The sequence below is a fragment of the Ascaphus truei genome, chromosome 1 (genome assembly GCF_040206685.1).
Source record: "Ascaphus truei isolate aAscTru1 chromosome 1, aAscTru1.hap1, whole genome shotgun sequence".
Classification (NCBI taxonomy): Eukaryota; Metazoa; Chordata; class Amphibia; order Anura; family Ascaphidae; genus Ascaphus; species Ascaphus truei.
The window spans coordinates 359053150-359069641 of NC_134483.1; the positions used below are offsets into that span (position 1 = coordinate 359053150).

The 16492-nt window shown below is 42.8% G+C and overlaps 1 protein-coding gene across 2 annotated transcripts in view; it reads right to left on the minus strand.

Moving 5' to 3' along the window:
- Nucleotides 1–16492, minus strand: part of LOC142499857 (melanopsin-B-like) — a 142413-nt gene that overhangs the window by 77432 nt on the left and 48489 nt on the right. For both annotated transcript variants that reach the window (XM_075609881.1, XM_075609873.1), the window contains exon 2: nt 560–702. In XM_075609881.1, the coding sequence (XP_075465996.1) occupies nt 560–702 (143 nt within the window). The remainder of the gene's footprint in view (nt 1–559; nt 703–16492) is intronic.

Below are 16492 nucleotides of genomic sequence, written 5' to 3' on the forward strand. Positions count from 1 at the left end.
AATGTAATAAGGTAGTCACATAAGCTACTGTCAGAAGTATTGCAAGTAGCCTAAAAACTCAGTTCTGTGGTACTGGGCCCTTGATTTTCCTCTTAGATGCACTCTATATTAAAAAGACTCTGTATGAGTCTGAGCTGGAACAATGCCAGTAATTAGCGGATCCCTATTGTCGGTCTTGTCGGTATTGTCGGTCTTATTGTGTGGTAATGTCAAATTGCTATTAGTCCTCAAAAGGTGTGGACTGCAGCTAGCAGGTATCTATACCTATTACCTACTATCTAGCTGAGCAGGGGTTCACGTATTTTTCCTTCCCCCCCCCCCCTTTTACCCGCGGTATATATATCCCTGCTTCAGCACAGGTGGCTCAATCAGTGGTTCTGTCGAAGACTGATTGAACCACCTGTGCTGAAGCAGAGATAACCATAAAACCTGGCCTGTTGGTGGCCATTGAGGACTGAGTTTGAGACCCCTGCCTTAGACTATAGTACTACACATGTCCTTGTAATTACTGTGCTATTAGTCCAACCATTATACAGCATGTATCACTCTAGTACTGTACCTGTAAAATGCATAGAGGACTAGCAGGTTTCCTATTACACCCACTGAGCCAATTATAAGAAAACAGCTGCCAATTGTGTAGAGAACGTGGTCTGGGACATCTGGCTTTGACACCGCATCCTGGGGTGTTCCAAATTCCACAGCCTAGAAAAGGCAAAACCACCGCAAATTATTTTACTTGGACAAGGAAATGTACCATACAAATTAAATCAAAGTTTAGTCCATGTTAGATAAAGCCAGGATGTTACTGTCCAAACAAATCCTGGTAGAAAAGGCAACCATTAATATTTTTTAGTCAAATGCTACCTTGCTTTAACAGGTGCAAATATGAGCAGCATATGTGAGCGCTATATTATATTATCCTTATTTGGAAGTGGATACCCTATTGCTTATGTCCTTGAGTGACTCACAGGTCATTTTATTTGCACCCACTCCCACTTATTCTTCTATGGAGTCTTTCTAAGACATTTGGATGAAGTTGGCTGTGGTTGAGCACCCTATTTTCCCCTATGTGAGCGCTATGGCCTTTTACTTGACCTCTGTGAATCTGGGCCTATATGAGCTGTTTAAAGACCCAATGTACTCAGTCAAACACTATAATTGGACATGGCTATGACTGCATGTTGATCTACAGTATAAACATACCCATACAGTACGTATATTATGTGCAGAACTTTCCCTTGGAACATACCAGAATTATAATACATTGTACAGAAGGTTCATACCAACAATGAGCTAAGGCTTCAAAATGAAGCATTATGAATGCTGTCATAAAAATTAAGAAATGCATAGATTTATGGAGAGCACGTGGCTTGATTAATTAAATTTAAGGCAAGACAAAAAAAATTGCACTTCCCAATCAAAACCATATGTGCTTTTTTTGAGGGGGTGGGGGGGGGGTGTATTTCACAACAGACATCTTAAGATCTGCAGTATGTTTATTGGTATTAACTTAAATTAAATGATAATGTTGTCTAGTAAAACATACAGGTTAGCACACCAGTATCCCACACTAAGTAGCATTATTTACTTTATAAACCTTTATAGTGATTTACATCATTACAAGAATCTCAAATATTGTGATTATGCTAAGTGTATTATAGACTGTTTGATTTAGGATAAACAATACTTGAGATAACATAGCACAATCACTACATTGAATTCATGATTACAGCTTTGATACTCTCTTCTACTCATAGCAGCACATAGATCAGAAAACAAGAATATTCAAATGTGTTACAGTTTATCATGCTAATTATCCTTGACTTTTGGTAGTTATCCCATTCTCTCTGTTGTTTAATGAGTTGTTATTTGAACCGCTGACAGGGGGGGTAGCACAGTCTGAACCCGGAGGTTAAGCAAACCAGTATCGGACACCTAGGTTGGTCTCCTCCAGCTTCAGGTGTGGCCCAGATGGACCCTGCTCTACAGATTGGGCTCAGGGTGGGAGGAATGGTGGGAAGGAGGCAAAAGGAGAGAGGGTAGGGGGGAAGTGAGAGAGAGACAATAGAGAAAGAGGGATAGAGTGAGGGGGGAGAACGTGAGAGAGGGGGAAGTGAGAGAGAAGGGGAAAAGAGAGGGAAGTGAGAGATGGGGAGAGTTAGGAGGAGGAGGAGAGTGAGGGGGTGAGAGTTGGAGGAGAGTGTGGAGAGAAGGGGATAGAAGGGAGATTGAGATAGAAGGAGAAGGGAGAGTGAGAGAGGGGGGATTGTGTGAGAGAGATGGGATAGTGTGTGATAGAGGGGGGGATTTGGGGATTGTTGACATGGGGGGAGAGACCCCTTCCCTCTGTTCAACAACCCTGGGTCCTGGCCAAGATGTTGGCTGCCCTACTTTTTATGTTTTCAAGAAATCTCAGTACAAAATCAAGTAACCTGTATGATAGTAAAAAATGTTTTGTGTTGTTCCATCAGTTAACACTATATATATTCTTAACATTGAGGCTACATTTTGAATGTAATTATATTTGGCCATACCACGGTTTCAGTTACATTTATATTTTTATTTAACAAAAAACAGTCAAGCATTCTTATTCATCCACATGTAGCCCCCCTTTTTGGAACTACCAGGCTTAAGAGCCTTAGAGAGTTATATGTGGGCTCATACTGTGTAACGCCCCTCCCCACACATGGTACTGGGTGACATTGGCTGAAACAAAGCCACATCCACTTTTTGCCTGGTGATAGTGACATCACCAGTATAGTATATATAAGGAGAAGGTTATGCAACGCAGGTTGCTGAGGAGTAACAGTGGAGGAGCCTCACTGTCTATAGTATAGATATGTTCCTGAATATATAAGTAGGTAAGAAGGACCTGTCCCTGTTTATTGTTGTAGTTAGAGAAAGTGTTCCTTCAGAGAGTACCCACCGATACAGTAGTTCACAGCAGAGGATGCAAATACTCTACAGAGGTCCCTATGAGAGGGAGTCCAGGGTGTGATGACTAGCTCTGCAGGTCCATAGTGGCCTCAGTACCAGTCTGCCTAGAAGGGGCAGCTAGAATACAGAAGCGGGACATGGATCCCTTGACAGCATTCAGCTGGCCAAGGACCAAAAAGGGGCTCATAGTGAAAGAGCATGACAGACGTTATGCAGAACGGGGACGGGTGAGTTGTTCCATGCCAAGGCCAGTTTCAATACCTCCCTTGATGTTAAGTGAAGGACACTGAGGGAAGACCTCTAAAATAGTGCAAGCAAGGTGATGAAAAAGAAACAGACTGTATATAAATATATGTGACTGCAGAGCAGAGAAGTGTCAATGGAGAGTAATAAAGGCTCATTGTTTGTACTAAGAAAGTTCCTAACGTCCAACATTATTATATATACTACAGATAGCACAGATGAGTGTGTGCTGATACTACACAAATGACCATAGTACTTTACTGTATTTACAGTACTACTTAGTTCATTGAATTTACTGGTAGAGAGTAAAATGTATATATATGTTAAAATGAATATCAAGTGCACAGAAACATAGGGGTTACAAAATCCTTAACAATGCAGTCACAATGCTGGGTTTAACACAAAAACCCAGATATTAATGATACAGATAGCATCCGGTGCAATTAGAAATTGTGTAATTTTGCAGGAATCCTATTAGGAGTGGGTTAAGTAAGAGTGTATTGATGTATGATTAAATGGATCTTTGAACCCAATTTAAACCAACACTATTTACCCTATAAAGGGCAGCAGTATTAAAACAGAAACAAATTTGTAACATACAGTGTTGCTAATGAAGTCAGGAGTGAATCGGATGGAAATAAAGATATTATGACAATGTCTCTGTGCCTGCTGATTGAGGAGTCCTGTAGGTGTAAGCTTGAGGAGTGTTCGGTGTCTTATAATTGGAACCAGATTTTATCAGTACCTTTACTGTGTACTGCTCCAAAGTTACAATGGGTGATGGGACCTTCACGCTGCAAGTATTTTCCTTTGGATATAATGTGCCTGATGATTTTGGCGCCCCAGCCATTTAAAGCGCCCCAGCCATCCACCGAGTCGTCCTCCAATCCCACACCCCGCAGCAACAAACCTCCGTCTGACTCTTTGAGAAACCTCTGAGACAGGTATTTACTCGGTCTGCCCAGATCTTTCTCTACGTCTCTCTGGCTCCACTCCGCTGCACCTCTACCAGCTCTCCTGGGTGTCCTCCAGTATACAGCTTGCCTGAATGTATAGCTGTTCACCATGATATATACATATATATATATATATTCCATGTCACTTCCCAGATGGACCTGGCCAGAGGTCAACTTGCAGTGCCCGGGACGCCAACCCAGGCAGACCCACCCTGTTGGTGGGCCTGTATTTATATATATATATATATATATATATATATATATATATATGTAACCCTTGTTCCCCCCCCTCCCCTCCCCCCCAGACTCATCTGTGGTGTCTAGGGTGCGTGAGGGCAGATTACATGCGTAGTGGTGGTGCATACCTGCGTGGAACAGGAGGGCCTGAGCTTCCCGCGTTGTTATTGGGGAGACAGGACCAGGCTTCTGGGGTGGTAGCCTCCATGCTTTCTTAGTGGTGCAGCGCCTCCATCTTCTATACTCCCAGGGATATGGGATAGGACCTGTACAGAAGAGTGAACCCTGGTCCCAGGGCGAATGATCCAGACTCACACAACAGTCTTTGTATAAAAGTATTGTCTCTTTATTTTTCAGATCAGCGACTCCAAATGTAGTGGCGACCAGCAGCCACAACAACAACAGCAATGTCCCGCGGATTACTCCGCTCTCCTCCCTTCACCGATCCTTCCTCCTCTCCTTCCCTCCAAGTCTCTCTTCCTACAGTATGGTCTGTGCTGGGGCGTCAATACCCCGCTGCCCACCTCCGAGGTTATCCTCTGGGTGGGGAATGGATTCCCCCCATCACCCCAGACTTGGGGTGAGGGGCATTGGTCCACCGGGTCTATGGTACTATCAGCTCTACTCAAAGTGGCTGAGTCTCTCCTCTCCTCTCTCTGCTCCTGTACGACTGCACAGGTGAGACCGCACTGTCTCCTCCAACTCCTCAGACAGAACAGACAGTCACTCACAGGAGCTTGCTGCTAAATAGAGTCAGCCCCACCCCTCATGATGCCAGCAGAACCTCCCCTCTGTCTCATGCCTGCAGCAGAGTCAGGGGCCTGCATCTACCACTCAGGGCAGGGCTTGGAAGGGGGAAAACCCATGATACTACTGGTGCCTGCCCTTAACAGGACTTACCACAGTAGGAGGAAGATAGGTATAGCCTGTGCTGTTTACAGGGGGCTACATATATATATATACACAATATATATATATAAAGAAGAAAAAGCGCCGATCCTAGTGTGATAACGTATAAAAGATTTAATACACCTTGGACATTTACAATTGAACACTCACAAACATCCATTTAAATTGCGCTTTGTATGAGAACAATCTCATGCCCCAACATGCTCTTCAGGGACGCTGCTCCGCTCCAACCACTGTAGCAAAACTTTCCCTCTGCGTGGTGTCACCTTGTAAAGTGTCCTCCGGCAACACATAGCTGTGATCTCAAGATCCTTTGTAGAGGGGTTTGCTGGTTTCTCTGTGTGCAGCGGCAATTTACTCCGGTGTCTCTCAGCTTACAAACAACTCCTCACTGCAACTGCTCACAATGATCACGTGACCCTACGTGTACGCATTTCATCAGTCTAATGCTGATTTCATCAGGGGATGTAAGTAGGTAGATATAAATAAATAAAGAGTCCACATTGTATACAGTGCTTTACAAAAGGTGTGTGTGGAGTGGGAGTGTATATTAATGGTGTGGGTAGGTGTGGAAATGTGAGAGGGTGTTTGTTAGCCACAGAACGGTATTGTGTATCCATTGATATACACTCCCACTCCACACACACCTTTTGTAAAGCGCTGTATACACAGTGGGCTCTTTATTTATTTATATTTACATACGTACACACACACACACACACACACACACACACACACACACACACACACACACACACACACACACACACACACACACACACACACACACACACACACACACACACACACACACACACACACACACACACACACACACACACCGACTATTGAACACCTCTAGTCATAAATCACACACTGCACAGGAGGGAGGTATGAGCTCTAGTCACATTCCAAGATGCACTGTTTTGGAGTAAACCCATTGTCTGCTTTATTAAATGTAACACCGCCGGAAGAAGAGATCAGTGTATCTCGAAAGCTCGCACAAATAAAAGCATTTCTTTAGCCACATAACGGTATCGTCTATTAATTTTTGATTATTAAAGCTCGGCTAACATGGTACTGATACCTCTACATCTATATATATACAGTCATGTGAAAAAGAAAGTACACCCTCTTTGAATTCCATGGCTTTACATATCAGGACATAATAACAATCATCTGTTCCTTAGCAGGTCTAAAAATTAGGTAAATACAACCTCAGATGAACAACAACGCATTACATATTACACCGTGTCATGATTTATTTAACAAAAATAATGCCAAAATGGAGAAGCTATGTGTGAAAAACAAATACACTCTTACTGCTTCCATAGGAATTAAGATGCTAAGTAGCAGACCGGTGCTGCTAATCAAATGCCCCTGATCAATTGATCATCAGCAAGTGTGACCACCTCTATAAAAGCCAAAGTTTTAGCAGTTTGCTGGTCTGGAGCATTCAGGTGTGTGTTAACAATGCGAAGGAGGAAAGACATCAGCAATGATCTCAGAGAAGCAATTGTTGCTGCCCATCAACCTGGGAACGGTTAAAGACCATTTCCAAACAATTTAAAGTCCTTCATTCTACAGTGAAAAAGATTATTCAAAAGTGGAAAACATTCAAGACTGTTGCCAATCTTCCCAGGAGTGGACATCCCAGCAAATTCACCCCAACGTCAGACCGTGCAATGCTCAGAGAAATTGCAAAATACCCAAGAGTTACATCTCAGACACTACAGACCTCAGTTAGCATGTTAAATGTTAAAATTCATGACAGTACAATTAGAAAAAGACTGAACAAGTATGGTTTGTTTGGAAGGGTTGCCAGGAGAAAGCCTCTTCTCCCTAAAAAGAACATGGCAGCACGGCTTAAGCTTGCAAAGTTGCATCTGAACAAACCACAAGACTTCTGGAACAATGTCCTTTGGACAGATGAGACCAAAGTAGAGATGTTTGGCCATAATGCACAGCGCCATGTTTGGCGAAAACCAAACACAGCATATCAGCACAAACGCCTCATACCAATTGTCAAGCACGGTGGTGGAGGGGTGATGATTTGGGCTTGTTTTTGCAGCCACAGGACCTGGAAACCTTTCCAGTCATTGAGTCGACCATGAACTCCTCTGTTTACAAAAGTATTCTAGAGTCAAATGTGAGGCCAGCTGTCTGACAGCTAAAGCTTGGCCGAAATTGGGTCATACAACAGGACAATGCTCCGAAGTACACCAGCAAATCTACAATAGAATGGCTGAAAAAGAAAAGAATCATGGTGTTGCAATGGCCCAGTCAAAGTCCAGACCTCAACCCTATTGAAATGCTGTGGCTGGACCGTAAGAGAGCTGTGCATAAACAAATACCCACAAACCACTTCAAGTTATTGCTGCTCAAGGTTGTTCTAGAAGCTATTGAATCATAAGGTGTACTTAGTTTTTCACACATGGCTTCTCCATTTTGGCTTTATTTTTGTTAAATAAATCATGACATGGTGTAATATGTCATGTGTTGTTGTTCATCTGAGGTTGTATTTACCTAATTTTAAGACCTGCTAAGGAACTGATGATTGTTATTATGCCCTGATATGTAAAACCATGGAATTCAATGAGGGTGTACTTTCTTTTCCACATGACTTTTTATATATATATATATATATATATATATATATATATATATATATATATATATATATATATATATATATATATATATATGTAGCTCATGTATCCCCACCATCTGTGTGATACGTGTCTACGGTGTACGTGTGGTGCAATACCTGTGGCTCTCAGGAGGTCTGAGCCTCCGCTGCAGGGAGCCTGGGGTGGATTCTGGAAGAATCTTCGTCAGCACCTCCACCTGTAATGGATCCTACTACAGTATGTGGATTTGCCCGTTACAGGACCCATATACATATATAGGTATACGATCACACAATGAACATACAGGGTAACACAGAATAACAGTTTACTGATAGCAACTTATATATATGGCTACTGGTTACAGCTACCCACTTGCAACGCATGGCTGTAACCTGCCCCTTCAATAGTTCCACTCTGTACACAGTCCCCACATTACCTTATGAGGTACTCGGTCACTCTACCACCTAAGTGTCCCCAAGGTTATATCCCCACCCTCTATGTGGTCAGCGCTGCCACTATACTATGTGAGTTGGTGCACTTTTGGAGAAGGTACCTGCCGGGCGTGTCCATGCCTGAGAGGCCTGGCTTGGGCTTGCGGATGATGGGCTCCACCGATACAGTACTGCAACCCGTGAAGCCTGCGCCTCTAGTTGGGTGGGTCCCGCGTGGATTGTACCACCTTAGTAGTGTCCTAGTATTGTGCCTGGTCCCAAAACACCGTTGAGCAGGAGACCGCCATGTCCTGTATTTACTGCCTTACAAATATAAATATATATATATATCATTGGACTTTATCAATACTGTATGTATCCCCCTCTAAAACATTGTTTTTTAATCCATTGACTCCGAGGGAGACATCCTCATTGTAAGCCGAGGACCGCTGAAGATATCCAGAAAGAAAACCAAGTCCTGAAAAGAAGAAGTAAACCGACCGAGGGAACACCAAGACAATTAAACCTTGCTGTGAGAGCATTTACACAAGGCCGTGTAAGTGATTTATTATATCTTTCAAACACACCCACAAATATCTACTTGGATACTCCAGATACCCCAAATTCTTCAACCTGTGCTCCCCCTTTCTCTCTCTATATCCCATTATAGGGTGCCAGTGTCTCCTATACATTTAAATGTCCTGCGTCACGTGACCGTGGGAATAAAATGCACCCCATAACGGGGCCTGTATCCCAGGAAGCAGGGGGTCCCCGGACCTCAAATCAATGAGGTTCTGCTCAGTAGCCCCCTGCTACAATACACTAGTATTACATTTTATATTAAAAATGTTTGATCTCTGGCGAGATTTGCCCAGGGAGAGGCGGCTCTCTCTCTCTCTGCAGCAGAAAGAAATCGCCGGGTGAGCGCTATTCAGAGAGGTGATCATCACGTCACTGGCTACTCACCATTTTTACAAAGTTTGCTATCACAGGTATTCTGGGCTTTCTGCATACCATGATAGCAACGCTGTCAAAACTGGTGATTTAAACAGCCCTGTGATTTTTTTCCCAGTTGGGGGAGAACAAAACGTTCAATAAATCAGGTACCAGCCCCTATAAGGCTTCTTGCTCCTCACATAAGTTATTTGTCTAGCTGAGCAACTAAAGAATAAGAACAACAGCATAAAAACAGACAAAACATGGACAAAACCTTCTATTAGGGAGGGAAATTTGTATTGGTATGGAGGAACTTGGATTAACGCAATTAACAGTAAATATAATTCCTTTTTCTCTTGGTGTCCCGTCTTTGCCAGTACGAAATTAATAGGGACATACCTCAGCAGTCTACTTCTTGGGGTGGGAGAAAGAAGAGTACCAGTGACATTTACATATTTAATAGGAAAACAGTGTACGTGTAGGTTATATAATGACTACTGTATGTATTTAATTTTTTTCCTGGACAGCCCAAGCCTTGCAGTCGGACTTAAGAATTGGCTGCCAAGCCAATTGCGTCTCCCTGGTCTAGAGCAGGCATGTCAAACTCAGAAGAGCTTGACATGCCTGCTCTAGACCAGGGGGACGCAAGATTTTCTGGGGGGAGGGGATGCGGCCGTTACAGAGGCCCCTGACTTCCCTGAAGGCATTTAAATGAAATGCTAGTGATCGCGTGACGCTTCTGTAAAACTCCGACATCACTTACCTTACCATCCAGCGACGCGTCGTCATGGCAACCCGGCATCAAATGACGCCACAGGGTCACGTGATGTCACATGACCCTGTGGTATCATTTCACACCGGAGCCATGCGGGAGGGGGGGGGGACGGGAGCAGGGGGAGACCAGGCAGGGGAGGCACAGGACAAAAACTTTGTGCACCCTTGCTCTAGACCATAGTTCAGACATGTAATGATAAGATCCAGCATCAAACAGCTTGAAGCGGAAATTTATAAGGAGACCCAAAAAATTCTACTAGAAAAATGTTCCCCCAGCCAGCAGCAAAGCCCTATAAAAGCTAAGCGAACACAGGCAACGCCCTGAATTGAGGAAAAACAGTTTGGAGCAACAGCTCTGATCAAAACCAGAGAAACAGAAAAGCCTGATATAAAGCAGAAATAAAATAACAGCTCTTAAGAGCAAACAAAGACTTAAGTAGCAGCATACAATTGTAAGCTCTGTACACACATAAATGAAAAGCGGCTACAGTACTCACACAGAGCATGCAGCTCTAGCAGGGCTAACAGAGTATAAATAGAGCTCACTGGCAGTGCTTTTATCCAACTCAACTTTTAATATCACGAGTACCCTCCACAGTGAAAGCTATTAGATCAGTGGTTATCAACCTTTTTTTGGTTAGGGAATCCCAAAATTCGATTGTGAAATTCTGGGGAACCGCAACACTCACCCCGTCTTTTGCCCCTCCACCCCCACCCCGCCACCTGTCTCTCCCTCCTCACACTCTCCCCCTTACGCACCCTCTCCCCCACACTTTCTCCCTTACCCTCACTCTCCCCCTCTCTCACCCCTATCTCTTCAATACACACTCTCTCCCCCTTTCAGTTACACACACACACACTCCCCCTCGTGCTCACACATACTCACATACACACTCCTACATACACACACACACACACACACACACACACACACACACACACACACACACACACACACACACACACACACTCCCCCTCTCTTATACACACACACTCTCTCCGCCTCACACACATACACTGTCTTCCTCACACAGACACACACACTCTCTCTCCCCATCCTCCATACAGACAAACACAGACACACACAGACATACTCTCTCTCCCCCTCCCCACACAGACACTCTCTCTCCCCCACACAGACACACAAGCACTCTTCTGCACTCCCACACTGACACACACTCTCACTCCCCCTCCCCCAGACAGACACACACTCTCTCCCTCTCTCCCACACACACAGACACACACACAGACACACACACAGACACACACTCTCTCCCTCTCTCCCACACACACAGACACACACACTCTCCTGCTCCCCCACACAGACACACACTGTCACTCCCCCTCCCCCACACAAACACATAAACAGATACACCATCTCTTTAAGGGAGCCGGTGCTGAGAGCCCGCGCTAATGCTTCCTCTCCCTCCCATCAAGGTGACTACAGAAGCAGGGAGAGGAAAGATAGCAGTGACCGGGCAGATGCTGTTGCAGATGCCGTGTCACTAATAGTTGGGTGTGCCACCGCGCCGTCGGGTCTCGGACAGCTGGGAGAGTTGTCCCAGCTCTCCCCCACCTGGTTGCCACAGAACCACTGAGGGGTGCTCGCGGAACCCCAGTGTTCTGCGGAACCCCAGTGAAAAATCACTGTATTAGATCATAAAGGTCAGAGACAGCATACATTACTAGGCTGCACCAGAGGTGCCAGATTCCATAACTATGGCCCTGGAGTGCATACTGTAGCTTACTGCTGAATACCACAAATGAAGTGAGAATAATTTCTAGCACAATGGCTAGGATCACTGGTCAAACAAAGGAAACATGGCACTAGGAACATCAGGCAAATCTCCTGCTTTGCCCAGCAATAGGTAGCCTGAAACTGAGATGTTGAATGTTTTATCTTCTGCCCAACTGGGCGGGGTTTAATCCCATACATCTATACTGATATGGGAGGGACATAGAGAGAAAAATAGGGCCAGAGAATTCCACCCCCGAAGAAGTTCAGTAGAACGAAACGCGTGTCTGGTAGTAATGACGTCAGACACTATGATGTAATGAGCGTGACTGAAACGCCATTCTGAGCAAGCTGCAACATTTTGAATGCTGGATTGTGGACAGCCACAGCGGGGCTCATACATACAGATTCATCTATAGATAATTAAACTATGATGTGGATCCCAAGGTGTAGCCACTAGCTTTATGCAGTATACATTCTTTGACACTATTTATAGGATAGTATTGAGGTATCTCACACACTTTGCACATACACTGCAAAGTACACTACGGCACATGGCATAAGAGCACATTTAGGAGATTTAGGATAACATTTAGGAGCACGGAGGTCGGTTCATTTTTCTGCCTCCATTTGTTTTCTTAGTCACGTTTTTTAGACTGCACGAGTATGTATTATTTATCAAAATTTTATGGGATCTTTCCTTATTAGTACTTTACACTTAACTATATGTTGTGTTTCTCACATCACCTATATTCCACATCGTACTTTATTCCCTGGCTTAGTACCCCATTATTTTTAGTCACAGCATCGCTGCTCCAATTAGTTTTTATTTTTAGTTAAACTCTCATAGTTTATTTTATCTATTATCATTAAAAGTTAAAACATTTTTATTAGTGAAGGCCTTTGAGGGCATCATATAAGGCAGGGGTGCGCAAACGTTCCCACCTGAGCCCCTTGTCTGCACTCTCCCCTGCTTGCACCCCCCTCCTTGCAAGGTCTCCGGCATCAAATGACGCCACAGGGTCATGTAATGGCAAATTGCCATAGCAACATGAAGTCACATGACCCCACTATGTCATTTGATGCCACGTTGCCATGGCAACGCGTCACCATAGACAAGGTAAGTGAAGCTGCAGAGGCCTCACACGATCCACCAACATTTAATTTAAATGCCTTTGGGAAGAGCTCTGGGCCTCAGCAACCGCTGCTAAATATCTTGCGCCCCCCCGGTTTGCGCACACCTGATATAAGGGAACCTTTTCTGTTACAATATTAGCCAGAGAATAGGAGTCATTATAATATACATTGCATATCCTATTAACAAATAACTTAAGTGTGCTCCTTTATTACAGTAGCTCAAGTATCTCTCCACTTCAAAGTTGATTTGAGGGGATATATATATATATATATATATATATATATATATATATATATATATATATATATATATATATATACTGTCATTAAGGTTATGGTGGGTAAAAAAAGTGACAAAAACCCTCCACAGTAAAGCATAAAGCAACTGTAAATATTACTGTATATTACTGTATGTTCATTTGCATGTCTTAGACAGGTCTGCAACCCTGTCTTTCCCCATTGTCACCCAGCATACAGCGCTTCCACTGCAGCAAGGGATTCTGGGAAATGACATGCAAATGAGCACTCAGTGCCACCTTTTGTCTCAAGCTCGTATTACACAAGCCAAGCCTGAGTGCTCATTTGGGTTGGAGTGGAGAAAGTACATTCCCAAGTGCTCTATATATATTGGGAATGTACTTTCTCCACTCCAACCCAATATTTGTGAATGTTGACAACGTGTTAGTTTTGCAAACCTTTAGCTTTAGATTAACTTTTAAAATGTGACATGTCACATATAATTTTTTGAAAGCTCAAAAGCCTTACATAAACACCAAAAAAAATACATATGATCTTATGGCACACTTAATTACTGTAGTCTACTAAGAAATACTCATATGCACCGAAACTGTACTCATAAGCAAAACAAATAATACACATACTTTCAAACTTCTTTTTGTGCTTTATAAAGGGAGCAAATGTGAAGTCACTAAACAAAAATGACACGTGGCTTCACAATGGTAAGATGATTTATTTAGAATGTTAGTTTTGATAAAAATAAAAAAAATAAACTACATGCTATGGTAGTTGCAGAGACACAGTGGCTCCAAAGCATAAGTCAATACTGCGTTGAGCACTGTCAGTTATTTTACTGCAGGCCACTTCTAACCTTTTTTATTCTGTAGGAAGATGAAGAGCACCTTGCCTTAAGTCTTTCATCTGGGTACCTGAAATCACTTTATCTTGTGGCTTTTTGAAGAGTTTGCTGTTGCTTTGGTAGAGATTTAACCCCTTTATCCCCACACCTAAGTACCTTCTGTGATACATCTTGTAATCACAGTCATGAATAAATTTAATATCAATGCAATAATAAAGATATATGTAAAGGGACATCTATCCTAAACATAACAAAGAGAAAGTAAATATGATGTGTGTTTTCTCAGAATGTCTTACATTTGTCATTTTATAGTTTCACTATTCAACTGCTACAAGAGATGCAAGAATGAATACATACATATATATAATTACAAACAAAGAATAGACTGCGCTCCTCAGGTGTAAACTCACACTAAATAACCAAATGGGATGTGTTGAGTATATAAAACAAAGGTGAATGGCAAAGGTAAGTGAAACAATAATTTGGCTGAGTGACTCACACTAATAAAAAATACATACATTATGATATGGTAAAATGCTAAGTGCCAATGTTTAAAAAGCTGCTGATGAAAAAAATATATATGCCAGTGAACAATGCAAATATAGTAAAATGGCATATGTTGGTGATTTTAACTACTGCACTAATGAATCCCTCCTGGATGATACTCAATTGTTAATGAATAGAAAAATATCAAAAATGACACTGAGTGTGTAAAAATAAAAATGAAGATGAAAAAATAAAAATAAAAATATAAATGAAAAATGAAAAAATATATCAACCAAACCAAGGGTCCATGCTAGGATCTGGCTGCTCTCCGCAAGGACCAACGAACTCCCAGAAATCTGTGAACAACAAGAAAAGAAAGCGCCCGATCCTAGTGCAGCATGAAAAAATACAATTTAATAAAAATGAATAAAACCAACAAATGCGAACTCACAAACAAAAGATAAATAAAAGCATATAATGAGTATACTGTACTCATTCGCCAACCGCCCACGCTGTGCCTTTGTTTGCGCGCTCTCTCTCCGTCTGTGTAGTCTCAGCTCTTCCGAACCGACATCCAGCAGGGGATACAGGAATAAGATCTCCACAATGTCAGTGTATTCCGGATGTGAGGTCTGTAGTTCGTGACCCCGCAATGCAGGGGCTGATCGGAGAAGTCTCTCAGCACTCCCAAAGGCAGTCCGTAGTAAAGTGGGCAGTATGGTTAGAGTATAATGGTATATCACAGTGTGGCAGCAACTAAAAAACGCTCTTCCCTACGCGTTTCTTCACACTAAGTGATTTCATCAGGGGATTCGCATTTGTTGGTTTTATTCATTTTTATTAAATTGTATTTTTTCATGCTGCACTAGGATCGGGCGCTTTCTTTTCTTGTTGGTCACATACATATATATATATATATACATACAAACAAACAAACAAACAACGTATGTTATATTTTGTTAAAGTGTGGATACATTCTACTAAATCTTTTGAAAACTGGCATCTTGGTTTGTGCAAAATAATTTCATGTGTCACTATACTTTGTATCTTTTAAAGGTCTGCCAAATATCTAATTGCCAATTGCAGAGTTACCATTTCCATCTTTCCTAATCCATTTAGTCACATATTAATAATGTCAGTAGTCTCTTGCTCCAGTGGTAATGTTACTGTCTTTAAAGTAGTTGAACCCGGATCCAATCCCAGTGTCAACTCACTGACACCTTGCCTACGTCCCTTTAGCCATCGGCGCCTAAAGCAATACAATTATATTGTAATCATTAATGACCATAGGCCAGCACCTGAAAAATGGATGAGTGCACTTGGGGATAGATCAGGCATATCAATCATCCGTCTATTTTCTGTCATTGACTGACCGGTCAGGCATTGATGCAACCAGCAACAGTGCACCTGCTGAGACCGGCCTCAGCGGTGACTGACTGGTTAGTCAGAGAGGCGGCCCTTAGTGTGGAGTGCGGAGGGGTTAGACCGGAGAGTGGGGAGAACTCTGCGATAGGTTGTGGTAGGAGCTGGGGGAGAGAGCAAGGCAGTGAGCTCTTCATGAGGTTAGGGAAAGGGGAAAGAGTCCCATTTTGACGTGTGTCAGTGAGTGTGTTACATCACTGCAATCGATGTAAACTGAGTACCGGAAAATAAAGGTAAACATTTTACTGATGTTTGGATTTAGCGTAAAAATGTCACCTACGGAATTAGGCTGTTGGCTACTTTCCTTTTTTCCTTCTGCTCCTCTGATGATGCGGCCCGAGTCTTGCAGTCGAATTTAAGAATTGGCGCCCAACCTATTCTGAGTTTGACAGGCTTAGGCTAGATCCAAAAAGCTCCATTAAATGTGGGATCATACCTAGAGATGGGTGAAATATTTACAGAAATTTGAATCCGCTGCGAACTTGCACGTTCTTTTCATCCATCAATAATTCTCAAAAAGCAAGAATCGACAGAATTGAGCAGTAGAGCTCAAAACTATGCTG